This window comes from Papio anubis, chromosome Y, assembly GCF_008728515.1.
Source record: "Papio anubis isolate 15944 chromosome Y, Panubis1.0, whole genome shotgun sequence".
NCBI lineage: Eukaryota > Metazoa > Chordata > Mammalia > Primates > Cercopithecidae > Papio > Papio anubis.
In genome coordinates, this window is record NC_044997.1 from 564,330 (window position 1) to 581,476 (window position 17,147).

General features: G+C 42.6%; 1 protein-coding gene across 7 annotated transcripts in view; it reads right to left on the bottom strand.

Annotated features, from left to right (window-relative positions):
- Positions 1-1,727: 1,727 nt before the first annotated feature.
- Positions 1,728-17,147, bottom strand: part of GYG2 (glycogenin 2) — a 52,980-nt gene continuing 37,560 nt past the window's right edge. For 2 of the 7 annotated variants that reach the window (XM_009197127.2, XM_009197124.1), the window contains 3 exons: positions 8,550-8,654; positions 7,164-7,271; positions 1,732-3,461 (listed from right to left, as the gene is read on the bottom strand). In XM_009197127.2, coding sequence (XP_009195391.1) covers positions 3,300-3,461; positions 7,164-7,271; positions 8,550-8,654 — 375 coding nt within the window. In that variant the 3' untranslated portion in view covers positions 1,732-3,299. Of the gene's footprint in view, positions 3,462-7,163; positions 7,272-7,887; positions 7,965-8,549; positions 8,655-17,147 lie in introns of those variants that run through there. The other 5 variants (XM_003917359.3, XM_009197126.2, XR_641764.3 and 2 more) reach the window with 5 other exon arrangements.

Below are 17,147 nucleotides of genomic sequence, written 5' to 3' on the forward strand. Positions count from 1 at the left end.
CTCCTTCTATCTAGCTGTAATTTTGTACCCTTTAACAAATCTCTCTCTATCACCCCTTCTCCCTACCCTTCCTGGCCTCTGGTATCCTCTGCTCTAGTTTTTACTTTTTAAGCTAGTTCTAGTGTTCTATTGCAGGGGTCCCCAACTCCTGGGCTGCAGACCAGTGCTGGTCCAAGGCCTGTTAGGAACTGGGCTGCACAGCAGGAGGTGAGTAGCGGGTGAGTGAGCAAAGCTTCATCTGTATTGATAGCTGCTCCCCATCGCTCCCATTACCACCTGAGCTCTGCCTCCTGGCAGATCGGCAGCGGCATTAGATTCTCGTAATAATGTAAACCCTACCGTGATCTGCGCATGCAAGGGATCTAAGTTGCGTGCTCCTTTTGAGAATCTAATGCCTGATGATCTGTCTCCTATCACCCCTGGATGGGACTGTCCAGTTGCAGGAAAACAAGCTCAGGGATCCCACTGATTCTACAAGTTGCTGAGTTGTGTAATTATTTCATTACATGTTACAATGTAATCATCATAGAAATAAAGTGCACAGGCCGGCACGGTGGCTCAAGCCTGTAATCTCAGCACTTTGGGAGGCCGAGACGGGCGGATCACGAGGTCAGGAGATCAAGACCATCCTGGCTAACCCGGTGAAACCCCGTCTCTACTAAAAAATACAAAAAAACTAGCCAGGCGAGGTGGCGGGCGCCTGTAGTCCCAGCTACTCGGGAGGCTGAGGCAGGAGAATGGCGTAAACACAGGAGGCGGAGCTTGCAGTGAGCTGAGATCCGGCCACTGCACTCCAGCCTGGGCGACAGAGCGAGACTCCGTCTCAAAAAAAAAAAAAAAAAAAGAAATAAAGTGCACAGTAAGTGTCATGCACCTGAATCATCCCCAAACCATCCCCCAAGCCTGGTTTCTGGAAAAATTGTCTTCCATGAAACTGGTCCCTGGTGCCAAAAAGGCTGGGGACCGCTGGTATATAGCACTGTAGGATGACTACAGCCCAAAATCATATATAGTTTCAAATATATGTCTATAGAAGTAGAACACTGAATGTTCCCAACACAAAAAATGGTACAGGCTGGAGAAGATGGATATGCTAATTCCCGCGACCTGATCAGCATACATTACATGTATTGCAACTTTACTATGTGCCCCGTAATAATGTACAATTATTACATGACAATTAAAAAACATTTTAAATCAAAAATAAAATAATTTACTGTTTACTTTTAAAGTTTTACCTTGCAATTCCAGCTCAAATAATGCTTATTATTATTAATATTATATTTTATTTATTTATTTATTTTTTGAGACAGATTCTCACTCTGTCACCCTGGCTAGAGTATGGTGGCACGATCTCAGCTCTCTGCAACCTCTGCCTCCCTGGCTCAAGCAACTCTTGTGCCTCAGCCTCCTCAGTAGCTGGGATTACAGACATGTGCCATCATGCCCAGCTAATTTTTTTGTGTTTTTGGTAGAGACGGGCTCTCACCATGTTGCCCAGGCTGGTCTTGAACTCCTGGCCACAAGTGATCCACCTATTTCAGCCTCCCAAAGTGCTGGCATCACAGGAGTGAGCCACCACGCCCAGCCTAATGCTTACTATTTTCAAAACAAAATACAATAGAAAAGGCCGAAAATGAAATAGAAAGGCCCTGCCCTTGGTGTAATGTAAAATATAACTCTGATATCGCAGGAAACAGGCAGACACACTGGAAGGAGACCCCATGGCTGTTTTTAACATTTTAATTTAAACGTGTCAGCATTTGTCCAAATGAGATGATACAGGCTCGAATGCATGGCAGAATTCCAGACTGGACTCACTCCATAAGCCAAGTCGCCACCGCCTGTGAACATGACATTTCCTCCCTGAACATTCCTGTGGTCTCCCTCTGAAAGCCAATGGCTATCTTAAATGAACCCCTGAAATATCCTATGAACATCGCCCTCTGAGACTGAAGATTATTAACCAACCACAAGGAAAGAGAAACAGCCCCTCCATCACATCTTGCACAAAAAAAATGCCACCACTAATGCCATAAATTCAGGCAGGTTCCTCTAGCCAAAGGCTAAACTGCTTCAGGTGACCTAAAAAGTGGCCACCCCTCTCCACGTAAACACATCCAGCTGACACAGGCTAGAATCGAGTTCTCCCACAACCTTCCTATCCCATCTCTAATTTACTCTCTGCTTTTCCCTGGGATGTGCATGATAAATAAACCTTCCAAACACTTCAAAAATTGCACTTTCCTCTCTTTATTACAACGATACCCATTTTTAAGGACACTCTCGGTGGCCCCCGACAGCCACCTGTTGAGATACACAGCATACTGTGCCCATTGAATGAAGATACTTCTGACAATGAGGCTTTCTCGTGGAATAAAGTGTCCCATCTCATAAAACTGAGAATTCTCTGGAAAGAGCTGAGTGGAAATGACTTTGAGGAGCGCAGTGATTCACTAAGTTATTAAGAACTGAGGTAGTGAGGGTAGAGACCAAGCCAAGAGCAGTCAAAGGTGGACCGACTGCACCCTGACTTTTGTCATCAAGCAGAGAGCATCTCTAGATCCTGTTATCCTGAGCAAGTTGTTGCTCTAAATCGTCTGGGGACAAAAGTGAATCGGTTTAGATCCCCTAAGCCACCTGCATCCCCCAAGCCACCTACAACCTTTCTTCCCTAAGTCCACAAGTAGAATTTCTGTCAACGCTCTAGGAAGTCCTGTTAGGATTTAAAGCAGAGAGACCACAGCCGGGGCGTTTCTCGGATACGCTTCGCCAAGTCCATATGAGAGTCAAAGTCACCATGTCTGAATGTTTCCTTAGCCCTACAGAAACGGATCTCCTTGGCAAAGCCTCAGAGGTGCTAAATACGTATATTAGTGTTGTTAGCTTAGTAATGGGAGGAAATTTGCAGTGAGGTTTAATTCTAAATAGGGTAGGTCTCATAGCACCTGTACAACACAGCTCCAGCGTACTTCAGAGGTCTTTCGGGCAACAGCAGACACCACCATCAAGGGTCTACTAGAATTTTATTACTGCTCACTTTTGCCAACAGGTTCAAGGGTAGAAGTGACCTCTGAAGAAAGCCCAGAAGGCATTGGTGGAGGGGTTGGGGCGAGGGGCATTAAGGTGGATTTCTATACTCTACGTTTTTTGTGTGAGGCACTCAAATGGATTAAGCATAAATAGAGGCACAAGGTTCAACAGCGTTTTCCTTTGAAAGGACCAGAGGAGATCTCCACGCAAGAGGATCACCCAACAGGACATTGTCTAACTATACACAACGCCCACCAGCTGCCGGATTACTGCAGGAACCGGTCCAGCTTCTCCTGGATGCGGGCAAACGCGTCCTTCCCCATGTAGTCGATACGGCCTTCCTCCCACTTCCTCCTCTCTTCCTCTGGGCTCAATTCCTTCACCTTCTCTTCGATGGAGATCTGGGAAACAGAGACGGCCAGGTCGACCTAGGGAAGATAATCAGTGGGAGATGGTTTTTGCAGCTGTCCGTTATCGAGGGAAAGACTGCTAAAACCCATCCAGTGTGGGTTCTGCAGAAAGATGCATCTCAGTTCTCTAAAAGTGACTGCGAATCACTAGCACTTTGTTTTTAATGAGACAGGGTCTCACTCTGTCGTCCGGGCTGGAGTGCAGTGGTGCAGTCATAGCTCACTGCAGCCTCGACCTCCTGGGCTCAAGAGATCCTCCCACCTCTGCCTCCTCAGTAGCTGGGACTACAGTGCACATCACCATGCCCAGCTAATTTTTGTATTTTTTGCACAGATGGGGTCTCATTATGTTGCGCAGGGTGGTCTTGAATTCCTGGGCTCAAGCAATCCTCTTGCCTTGGCCTCCCAATGAGCTGGGATTGCAGGCGTGAGCCTGCACACCCAGCAGCACTTTTCTTTTGAGCTAAATACACACTAGCTTTAGTTTAATATGCTTAGAAGATAAATTTTTTGCTTAAGTTTTCTTGAAATTTTATAAAATGTAATTGTATGTGTTCTTTTTCCTGAATTGTTTTCATTTCTAGCCACTAAACCATTTTAAACACACACACTACTTAGTACTGTCACCCACCAAAACTTCTGTTTTGTATGACAGTGAATAACCAAACTACGTTAAATGAAAAAAAAAAAAACCTCACCTCACGTAAGTAAAGCCTATAATAATTTGGACTGCTTGGCAAAGGAATTTAAATAATAATTCTGATAGTTTTTTCAATGCAGAGTTTCTCCCTTCTTAAGGGACATGTGAAAAAATAGATGAATATGCAAGCATGTAACAACACACACACACACACACACACACTTTTGTTTGGCTTTCAGATGAGTCAACAAAAAGAATAAATACGTTTGCTTTAGACACTTCTTACCAAGAACTAGAAAAAGACTTTTAAAAATTTAAAGATGGTAACAATAATAGACACACACATCTATCTATCTATCTATCATCTATCTCATCTACCAACCATTTATTATCTATCATCTGTCTCATCTATCTACCTATGTTCTATCTATCCACTCATCCATCCATCCATCTGTCCATCCATTCTATTTATCAATAAATCATGTCATCTATCACTCCATCGTCTATCTACCTATTTATCTATCTGTGATCTCTACCTATGTACTTTCTATCACTCTATCTATCCATCTATGCATCCATCCATCCATCTATCCATTCTATCTATCATCTATCACTCTATCATTTATCTGTTTATCTAAAATCTCTCTCTCTCTCTCTCTATCACTCTATCATTCATTTATCTATCTATCATCTCTATTTATCTACTACCTATCATTTATCTCTTCTATATCTGTGTATCTATTATCTAGATGTGAGGATGAATGGATATATAGATGAGATAGATGACAAATAGAAAACACACAGATAGCTGGGTGTGGTGGTTCACGTCTGTAATCCCAGCACTTTGGGAGGCCGAGGTGGGTGGATCAATTGAAGTCAGGAGTTCGAGACCAACCTGGCCAACATGGTGAAACCCCATCTCTACTAAAAATACAAAAATTAGCCAGGCTTGGTCATGGGCGACTGTAGTCCCAGCTACTCAGGAGGCTGAGTCAGGAGAATCACTTGAACCTGGGAAGCGGAGGTTGCAGTAAGCTGAGATCGCACCACTGCACTCCAGAATGGGTGACAGAGTGAGATTCCATCAAAAAAAAAGAAAAAGAAAAAAAAAGAAAACAGATAAGAGGTAGATAGATAGATACATGATATGTATATAGATATATAGAAAGATATATTTGAGTTTTTACACCATGAGTATATACTACTTTCTTCTCTACTTGCCACAGTGTTTTTAAAAGGTTTTTACATATAAGATTCTGCCTTCTACACTCGTTCCCATATATTATATTTTATTTAAAGACAGCTATCCTATTGATTAAGGTGATAGCAAGAGTTAACAAATACATTTAAAAGTCCACTTCAGGATACTGCAGCATTTCTCCCCTTTAAGGCACTTGCATTTAGATCTATTCAGTTCCTGAGAATGAAATGTTTCTGGAATTAACAGGACCTACAGCACCCAACCCCATACTAGTTTTCAAGACAAAATAGCACAGTGATTGTGACATTTCTGCTAACAAGAGATGAGTATCCAAGAAAACAACAAGCTGCTCCAATGTGATGAATTAGGGTATTATACAAGATACTAAATAAAGGTCCCCTAGAGGACAGTGTGGACACACAGGAGAAGAAGGTCAAAGTGCCCCAGTTTAGCAAATCAATGACTGAGACTTTCCTCATCTTTATGAGCCAAGCACTAACTAGGGCTTTCCCAAGACCACTCTCCTTTTTAATACCCCTCCTTCCAATTCTGTGAGGCGGGCAGCCCAGCCTCCACCTCATGAACACTGAAGCAAAGTGGTGAGCTCAGGCTGGGCGCGGTGGCTCATGCCTGTAATCCCAGCACTTTGAGAGGCCAACAAAGGAGGATCACGTGAGGCCAGGTGTTTGAGACCAGCCTGGATAGCACAGTGAAACCCCAACTCTACAAAAATAAAAATAAAAAATTAGCTGGTTGCAGTGGCCCATGCCTATAGTCCCATTTCCTTGGCAGGCTGAGGCAGGAGGATTGTTTAGCTATGATCATGCCACTGCACTCCAGCCTGGGCTACAGAGCAAGACCCTGTCTCTGAATAATAATAATAATAATTTATAAAAAGAAAAAGTAATGAACTCACCCAGGATCCCAAACCTATCACATGGCTGAGCTGTCCAACGTAGGTCTACCCAACCTCACACTGATGCCCTGTCACCCACTAATAACTACAGATTCAATTCATAGAGCCTCAAATGATGACCACAAGGGTGGAACATGCCGAAGGGATACATTCACATGTTTATAAGAAATCTTGACCTCAACCAATAGCTCTAGAAATTAAGTTCGAAATGCTGCATTTGAACATTAACCAAGTAAGAATGAGGAAAAAAACTTTCACATTTTCTCCAAGGGTGACTGTCCAGGGAAGGCATTTAGCCAACAAAAACATTTATGATATAGTAGGTCACATTCTAAAGTATGCGTTCAATACCAACTTTCAGTCTAGACCTAAACCTAGCTCTAGAGCTGTATTGATTATTACTTAAAGACCAAATGGCATTATTAGATCATGCTTAAAGAGAAAGAGAAAACGTTAGCAACTGCTTTCATTAAATGCATTCATGGAGAGAATGTAGTTGAAGATGAGAACATCTCTAAGAGAAAGGAACAGAAAGCATGCATCTCTCATTTCATCCCGAAAGAAGAAATCATTTGCATGCTCCATTTGGATTCGAACATTTGCATGCCCCACTCCCTCCAATTTTCAGCTTTTAATCTCTTCATTTCAGAAAATGGATTGCTATGCATTAATTACCATAGTCCCTCAGCTTCCCTCCTGATCACTTTTGCAGAACAGTTTTTAAAGAGAGAAAAGGTGTGATGATCAGACTTGAAGTTGGCAAAAGAGAGTCAGCCGATCACCCCAGGCAAACGCCAGAGAGAAGACAGAAGAATCAGAGGCAGGGGAAGAGGAAAGTCGATTCTTATCTTTTGTTAAATGAGGCTGAAAAATTAACAGCTGCTGTGTGCATGCAGTTGACCTCAGTGACGGTAGATGGCCCCCACCGGGAGCCTTGGGCAAGGGGAAGAATTTGGATACCACCTCCAGTGCATCCTGCAGACTGGGGTCCCTGATGGTCTCAGCAGGGAGTTCCTGGCTTGGTTCAAAGGTTTCCTCGGATGGGACACTTTCGACTTTATTTGCTGGCTGCTAAAACATAACCATTCAATCATTAGTCTGCAGTGGGCTGCAGGGAACTGTAGCTCTAATCTAAATGACGAAGAACTCTTTATCCTGGGGTAAAATAAAATCAAATTATTGGGTTGAGGCCAGGCGTGGTGGCTCATGCCTGTAATCCCAGCATTTTAGAAGGCCAAGGCAGGAGGATTGCCTAAGCCCAGGAGTTCAAGACCAGCCTCAGCAAAATAGCAAGAACCCATCTTTATTATAATTAACTTTTTTTTTTTTTGGATACGGAGTCTCACTCTGTTGCCCAGGCTGGAGTACAGTGGCGTGATCTCAGCTCACTGCAAGCTCCGCCTCCGAGTTCATGCCATTCTCCTGCCTCAGCCTCCCGAGTAGCTGGGACTACAGGCGCCTGCCACCACGCTCAGCTAATTTTTTATATTTTTAGTAGAGATGGGGGTTTCACTGTGTTAGCCAGGATGGTCTCGATCTCCTGACCTTATGATCCACCCACCTCGGCCTCCCAAAGTGCCGGAATTACAGGCGTGAGCCACCGCACCCAGCCCTATAATTAACTTTTTTAAAAAAATTAATGGGCTGCGCTTGATCTTTTTTTCTGGGAATGCTAAAAATAGCTCACCTTCTCTCCCCTCACTTTTTCTGAGCCATCCACTACGTCTCAGACAAGAGGAGATGCTACAAGTTCTTATGCAATTCCTGAAAGTTAAATTTTCAGAGAGAGATTTGACTTGTTTATACCAAATGCCTACAGAAGCATTTTACTAAGATAGTCTCTCTGAGAGTTTAAAAAAAAAGGGGGGTGTCTATAAAGCCACTTTTCTGATGATATATGGCAATAAAAGCCCAGATTCATAAGGGTAAATTTAGGGAAAAAAAGAATTAAAATAAAATCCATAGTCACGGAATACTGATTTTAGACATGGTGCAAGTCCTATCAAAAGTTTAAAAAAATTAATGGAGACATAGATGACATCTTGATGCTGTATCTTTTTCTTACTAATTTTTTTTAAGCAAAGTGGAAGAGAATAACAAAATGACCAAAAAGAAAAACCCACAGTAAGTTCGAAAAGACAGCCAGATTCCTTATCCAGCTGCATAATAGAGAAATAGACTAATTACAACACAACTTATTCCAGGTGGGAGAACCCATTCAAAAAAGAAAATGGGAGGAATTTTTAAAAGCATATGGCCCCCACTGGTATGTAATGGTGATAGACACTGTGAGAAAATAACAAGCAGTAAGAGAGCTGGCCATGTGTAGGTCATATAGATGAGGAATACCAAGGTGGTTTCAGTCTCTGTGAAGTCTGCAAGCTGAGGGGAAGGCTGGGACAGTGGGTCACACGTTATCACAGCAGGAGTCTCAATTTCAGGACAATCTATCATCTGTTATAAAGAAAGAGCAAAGGCAAGTTAAGTCAAACCTTCGTGCAAATAAATGCAACTTAATTGAAAACACCCACTCTATTTTTTTCTGCCTCCATGGTGCAAATACACCTTGATACGGGATAGGTCTGGGGCAAGGTGACACGCTCACCAATACCTGTCTTCGTTTCTTCTTCTTCTTCTTGGGCTAATGTCCAAGTGCATTTTGTGATCTCCTTGCACCTGGACAGGACCATGGAAGTGATTCTCACAAGCAGATTGAGTGAATGCGAGGAGGTGATGTGAGTCACCTCTGGGCTGGGCAATGACAGGAATAAGATATCCCTATCCTCTCTTCTTCCACCAGCCAGGTGAAAAACAAGATCCCTCCACCCTCTCTGAACTGGGCCTCCATAAGAAAATAAAACCAAACAGAGAACAAATCAGGTGACTCTTCTCTCAACTCTCCCAAGGATGGTCCATATCTAACACCATTCTAGATGTGGAGGAGATAACTTAATGCATTATGTACAATGGCTGCCATCAGCAACAGTGCCTAATCCTCCCAAGGAGTCTCACTTGAGAAGAGCTGCCCTAGAAGGTGGTGCACAATAGGAGCATCCTGGATCCCTGAAAGACTGCATGGAGTAGAGGATACCTTGGCCACCCCAACTGGCTGTGATACAAATGAGAAATAAACTTTTACATATTTAGGGGCTGTTTGTTATAGCAGCTAGCCTACCTTGACAAATACAGGGTCAAGAAGCAAACCTGTGTCCAAACACTGGGGCCTCCATCAGGTCAGGTCACAAAGCAGTTAGCTTAATGAGTGTGAGCAACAGAGATCACAGAATACTGACATCCTCATTGAAAACACACTGTGGAATTCTTGGGGGTGGATAGGGTTGAGCCTCAACATGAGCCCCTGTTGGCTGTACCAGGCCAACTTAAGAGAATTGTAATCCTTCAAATGCAGACTCCCAGGCCATGGTCCCAGAGATTTTGAGTGATGTCAGCTGGGGTGGAGATCAGCCACTTGGATACTCAGCTCCCAAATTTCTGATCCTAGCATTCCCTTTTAGGAGAATGTCCAGTTCATTCTCCTAATTGAGGCATGAATGTATGCATTTCACAGGTGTTTATGGAGTGGTAGGTAGTGAAGATTAAACAGTGGCCTATACAGATACGATCTGCACCTTCACGAAGCTTACTGTCAAAGAAGACAGAAAATCAACAAATAACAAATACAAAATGGTAAGCCATGAGAAATTCTAGGAAAGAAAATGGTTATCAATTCTAGGAAAGAAAATGTTATCAAGAAACCTCACCTGGTCTAAAGGGGGAGACACTCCTGGAGGAGTAATACCTAAAATGAAGCCTGAAGGACGAGTAGAAGCCAATGATGTAGAATGACTGGAAATGCAGTAAGAAGAACATGCTGAAAAATGCATGTGAAAGCAGATCAGCATGTGCAATGCCCTAAGGCAAAGGAACAGAAGCACAGAAATAGAAAAAAGGTATAAAAACTGGACACCCCCCAAAGTCATTATTAGTGGGATTTAGTGAAACTTTAAGATGTAAAAGAGAACACTGTAATCATGAACTTTTAAAAAAAATTTGGCCATTTTAACTCATAATCACGAAAGTGCAATGTATTTTATTTATTTATTTATTTATTTATTTATTTATTTATTTATTTTTGAGACAGAGTCACCCAGGCTGGAGTGCAGTGGTGCAATCTCGGCTCACTGCAACCTCTGCCTCCCGGGTTCAAGTGATTATCCTGCCTCAGCCTCCCGAGTAGCTGGGATTACAGGCATGCATCACCAAACCCAGCTAATTTTTTTGTGTATTTTTCATAGAGACGGGGTTTCACCATGTTGGCCAGTCTGGTCTTGAACTCCTGACCTCAAGTGATCTGCCTGCCTCGGCCTCCCAAAGTACTGGGATTACAAGTGAGAGTCACCATGCCCAACCTATGAAAGCGCAATTTAAATAACTCACAGAAGAATGGAGTGGAACAGTAGTTGCCAGGGGCCGGTGTGGGGAGCTTAGAATGAAGATAAGTTAGTGAAGGAATGAATATGAAGTTTTAGTTATACAAGATAAGTAAGTTTTGGGGATCTAACGTACAGCATGGTGACCACAGATCACAATATAGGATTGTATACTTAAAATTTGCTATGAGAGTAGATCTTACATGTTCTCATTACCAAGAACGGCAGCAGGGAAAGGAGGGGGAGGAGGGGGAGGAGGAGGAGGAGGAGGAGGAGGCGGAGGAGGAGAAAACAGCATTTATGTGACGTGATGAAAATGTTAATTAGCTTGATGCAGTGATTGTTTCACAATGTACACATACAACAAAGCATCAAATTGTACTCCTTAAATACATACCAATTTTCATTTGTCAGTGGTACCTCAATACAGCTGGAGAGAAATTTTTAAAAATTGACATTAAATAAAATATGGGCTTCTTCTTTCAGATCTCAGCTACGTATGTAAAATCCAAACATAAAATTAAGTTCTAAGAATTATGGTGTAATACAAAATTCTAAGTTGTCAAAGACATCAGACAACCATGATAACAGGACTCCTTTTTTAGTAGATGCTCATGGCTGGGTGCTGAATGACACTCATAAGCTTCTCAGCCATGATTCCTTTTAATCCCCACAGCCCTATGAGGCAGACAGGTTGAGCCTTCCCTCTTACTGCTGCAAAGTTTAATCTGTAGACAGAGATACTGTCCAACATACGAGAGCACACGAGAACACACGAGAGCTAGCAAGTGAGAGAGCGGGATTTGGGTATGTGCCTCTGTGTTTGCCAAGCCTTGCCCTTCGGCTGTATGCAATGTACATGATGTTCCAGGGTCTGCAAAACACCAAAATGGGTCTTGGGAAAAAATGATGAATGCAATAACTGCATTATCATAAACCATATGAATCCCATAAAAATGAATAATTTCTTTCTTCAACCAGGGCTGGTAGAGGGATGTCCTGGATTTGAATACTGACACATCAAGGAAAAGGACCTGGAGAAATGACTCGCTGAGTCACGGGGCTTTCAGTGAGATGTCGCACAGACACTTATTGTGATGGATAAATGAAGCAGCCAGACAGGCAAAGAAGAAGTGCTCAAAACACAACTCCTTAAATTGGATTAGGGAAAATGTCAATCTGTTTCTGTAATCTAATTTCTCCCAACAATAAACATATAAATAAGTTCCACGGGGCCGATCATGAAGTATAATCCTTCCTTGGAAGGGATTTAACTCCGGGTTATATGTTTGATTACAAAGGATGAAATAATGATGGACGTTTTCAGCTTGCCTTCTGCAGATGTGTTAATCTTAGGAATTCAAACGAGGAAGAGAAGCAGCTCAGCCAGCCCTTGCTAATGTTTCTAATCAAGACCCACAGGCTTACTTAACAATTAATATTAACGACTGAAACATAAACCAACATGTATGAATAAATATGGCCATTATTTTTACTAGTAAAAAGTAGAAACTTCCTCCTTGCGTATCATGCAGAGAGAAATTTTAAGATGAGAATGCAGCAATCTCAAAGTCTGCTCTTCAGAACATTTTTGGCAAGCTTGTGAACGCATGAATATAAAATGTGACTTTTACAAACTGCATTGCTTTTTATCCTTAGGTAATAACTGTTCTACTGATTTAATCCCCTAAAACCCTGACTGAAGATGGGGTCACCTTGAAAGAAGAGACTCTGAAACTGGAGGCAGGCCAGAGAAGAATTCTCAGCTCATTGGAGAGAGAGGCTGAGATATGCAGAGATGCTTAAAACAAAATGCTCTGTCTGGGAAGATGAAAGCTGAGAGAGGACATCGTAAAGGCAGAGGAGGCAGGGAATAGATAGACAACAGATACACAATGTTCCAGTACACAATCCAAGGAGATAATATTCACAGCAAAAAATGAAGCACTCCTTTGCATTATGGGCTATACATTTGTGAAAGTTACTACTGCCGGAGGTGGTAAATGCTAAAAATACAAATATATATGTATCAGTTCAGGAACTGAAATGAGATTTTTTCCACTTTCAGCAATTGGTGAAGCTGTTGTTTCACACTAAGTCTTCTGCCAAAAATACCTAAAAAGGCTGCACAAATAATGTATATAGAATTTTATTTTTTTTTTATTTATTTGAGACATAGTCTTGCTCTGTTGCCCAGGCTGGAGTGCAGTGGCGCCATCTCGGCTCACTGCCACATGTCCCTCCTGGGTTCAAGTGATTCTCCTGCCTCGGCTTCCCGAGTAGCTGGGATTACAGGCACATGCCACCACGCCTGGCCAGTTTTTGTATTTTTAGTAGAGATGGGGTCTCACCATGTTGGCCAGGCTGGTCTCGAACTCCTGACCTCAGGTGATCTGCCTGCCTTGGCCTCACAAATTGCTGGCATTACAGGTGTGAGCCACCACACCTGGTCTAGAATTTTGTTTTTTAAGTACATCAGAGAGCTACTAAAGCAGCACAAAATTAAGAGTGAAGATATCAGAGACAAACAGAAGAGGTAAACATTACATTTGGTACCTTACTTCCACTCAGGGCAAATAAGAGGCTGGGAAGCTGAGAAACTAAGCAGAGTTGCCAGCAGTGCTAGGAGGCTGAGGGGCCCATAACTATTAATAATCAGGACAGACGAGGGACCCCGGTACACACCACAAGCTTTTATTTGTGGCGTCGTTGAGAGGAGAACCAGAAATAGACTGGTCCTCACAAACACTGAAGCCCGATTTCCCTCCAGCTCAGCCCCAGATAGGGTCTGGGCAAACTACGTGAGGGTATGAACAAATCACATCAAATCATATGAATTAAAACAAATCCTCTTTGGGTTATGATAATATGATTCAGAGCTATACATTGTCCTTGCAATTTTTTTTTCATTTACCCTGTCTGGTTGTCAATTAAAAAATTAACTATCACACAACAAGAAAAGACCAAATGAGTGAAAATCAAGAGCAAACAAAAGTAAACAACAAAACCAAACCCACCTGAAACCACCCAGATATGTAATTTATCAGACATGGACTATAATTAAATGTGAGAAATACCTTAAATAAAGTGGGGAAAAAGATAAAAATATTCAAGGTAGTATTGAAACTACGTTGATGTTAATTTGATGTTAATTTGAACTAAAAATCTGATGTTAATTTGAACTAAAAACATAATAACTGAAACTAGAATGTGGGTTTAACAACAGATTAGACATAGCCAAAGAGATCAGTTAACTAGAAAATAAGTCAGCAGACTGAAGTATGGGGAGAAAGATTGACAGAAAATGCAGATAACTGTGTCATAGATATATGGGACACAGTCAACAGTTCTACACATGCCAGTAGAGGCAGGGCGTGGTGGCTCATGCCTGTAATGCCAGGACTTTGGGAGGCTGAGGCAGGTGGATCACCTGAGGTCAGGAGTTCGAGACCAGCCTGGCCAACATGCTGAAAACCCGGCTCTATTATAAATACAAAAAATTACCCAGGTGTAGTGGCGGGCGCCTGTAGTCCCAGCTACTTGGGAGGCTGAGGCAGGAGAATTGCTTGAACCCAGGAGGTGGAGGCTTCAGTGAGCCGAGATCGCACCAGTGCACTCTAGCCCGGATGACAGAGCGAGTCTCTGTCTCAAAAAATAAATTAATTTAAAAAAAAAAAGTAGGGCATACTTCAACAAAAAAGCATATTATAAATAAAATAAGATGTGCTACAAACAAGAGTAAAAAAACTTGATAGCTTAAAAAAAAAACTGAAGGACATCTGTGATCTTTTAATCGACTACATTTCCCTACCCCAAATACTAGAAGACAAAACACTGGAGAAGATACTAATTGCAACTTTTTCCTTAATACATTAATGTATGTGGAAAAAATTAATATTCAGCTTTACTTTTAAAAACACAGATCTGGGGCAGGCACGGTGGCTGACGCCTGTAATTTCAACACTTTGGGAGGCCGAGATGAGCGGATCACTAGAGCCCAGGAGTTTAAGACCAGCCTGGGCAACATGGTGAAACCCGTCTCTACAAAAAATACAAACTATCAGCCAGGCGTGGTGGCACCTCTTGTAGTCCCAGCTACCTGGGAGAAGGTGGGAGGATCAGTTGAGTCCAGGAGGTCAAGGCTGCAGTGAGCCCAGATCGTGCCGCTGCACTCCAGCCTGGGCAACAGAGCGAGACCCTGTCTCAAAAATAACAACAACAAAAAAACCAAAACATGTCAACCTTGCCATCATTATATATACCAAAGGAGCTACTGGACTAAAGAGCTCCAGACGTACACTCAGCTTTTATGACGTTACTGCGATTTATGAAAATAACCTTTTATTTTTAAATCTGTGTTTCAGCTCCCCTAAATAAAATACCCAGAGTAACTCAGTAAACGGACAGCAGGTGACAGTGATGTTGCACAACTCATTTCAAAGACCACCTGGGGTGCGAATTAATGAAATGGAATTTCTCCTGATAGCCACGGAGGATTGGTTCCAGGACCTCCTGGGGATACCAAAATCCACGGATGCTGAAGTCCCTGATACAAGATGGAATATTGTGTTTGCACATAACCAATGCACATCCTCCCACAGACTTTAAATCATCTCTAGGTTAATTACCATACCTATTACAATGCACATGCTATGTTAATACTTGCTATGTCGTATTGTTTAGGGAATAATAACAAGAGAAAAAAGTCTGTGCATGTTCAGTGCAGATGCAATTTTGTTTTCCCCAATATTTTCGATCCAAGCTTGGTTGAATCCACAGATACGGAACCCATAGATGCAGAGGGTGAGCTATATATCAGATACCGTATAGACAGCATCCCTCCCTTTTTTTTTTAAGATGTTCAGAAATATTTATTGATTTATCCAAAGTCACAAAACTAGTATACAAAACAGCTCAAATTTTCAACTCCTTGTTCAGTGTTATTAAATATTATCTTGGAAAATGTGACAGTAATATAATACAATCAATCAACATACCTTTTGTTAAATAGAGTTTTGTTTTGTTTTGTTTTTACTTTAGGTTCCGGGATACATGTGCAGGACGTGCAGGTGTGTTACACAGGTGTACGTGTGCCATGGTGGTTTGCTGCACCCGTCAACCCGTCATCTAGCTTTCAAGCCCCGCATGCATTAGCTATTTGTCCAGACGCTCTCCCTCCCCTCTCTCCCCAGTCCCTTCCCTTTAAAAGCCTGAAGACTTCATTGTTTTTAGAAAAATACCCTCATCAGAAAATATATAGACCATAACAAATGTTTTTAGGTCAATTTCCCCAACCCACTATTCACCTACATTAGGATGGAGAGGTGGGGAGAATGGGGAATGAGATCGAAGGATGAAATTATGTGGACACAGGAACTCCAAAATACCTTTTTTTTTTTTTTTTTTTTTGAGACAGAGCCTCACTCTGTTGCCCAGGCTGGAGCACACTGGCACGATCTCAGCTCACTGCAACCTCCACCTCTCGGGTTCAAGCAATTTCCGGCTAATTTTTGTATTTTTAATAGAGACGGGGTTTCACCGTATTAGCCAGGCTGGTCTCAGACTCCTGAGCTCAAGTGAACTGCCTGCGTCAGCCTACCAACATGCTAGGATTACAGGTGTGAGCCACCGTGCCCTGCCCAAAATACCTTTTTTGTTAGTATTCTTTTTATTCTGTCAGGGTTTTTTGTATCTGTGTTGCAGTCAGCCAACATAACATTCCCCAGTTATTTAAGGTTATGCTTATATTTCTTTTTCTTTTTTTGAGACTGAGTTTTGCTCTGTTGCCCAGGCTGGAGTGCAGTGGTGTGATCTCAGCTCACTGCAACCTCCGCCTCCCAAGTTGAAGCCATTTTCCTGCTTCGGCCTCCCAAGTAGCTGGGATTACAGGTACACGCCACCACACCCGGCTAATTTTTGTATTTTTAGTAGAGACGGGGTTTCACTGTGTTGGCCAGGCTGGTCTTGAACTCCTGAGCTCAAGTGATCTGCCCGCCTTGGCCTCCCAAAGTGTTGGGATTACAGACGTGAGCCACTGCACCTGGTCTAAATGCATTTTTGACTTAAGATATTTTCAGTTTACAATGGGTTTGTTGGGATGTAAACCAACTGTAAATCGAAGATCATCTGTATTTAAACAGCTTTGGTTTCACCTCCACCTTTTCCTCCCACTCCTGAATCTCTCTATTTGAATTTCTCTTCCTTTCTGCTAAACATTTGAGCGGGTCTCGCAGTCTTGTACACACTGGGTCTCCAATGCCTGGGTGTCCCCTCCTTTCCCTAGGACCTACGCAGGCGTCCCTGCTCCTGCTGTAACTAAACATTTCAGTGTCCAAGTCTGAGGCCAGTGTGACCTCTCCCTGCCTCCCCTTCACGCCGTGCCTGGGGCCGCTTGCAGGGCGGACAGATCCCTCCTTCACTTCATCACTTTCCTACGGATCAAATTCCATCTGAGCTGGATCTGTCTGTTTCCGTCTCCCTTGCTGCCCCCTCTGTGATGTGCATGTGCAGTTTATTC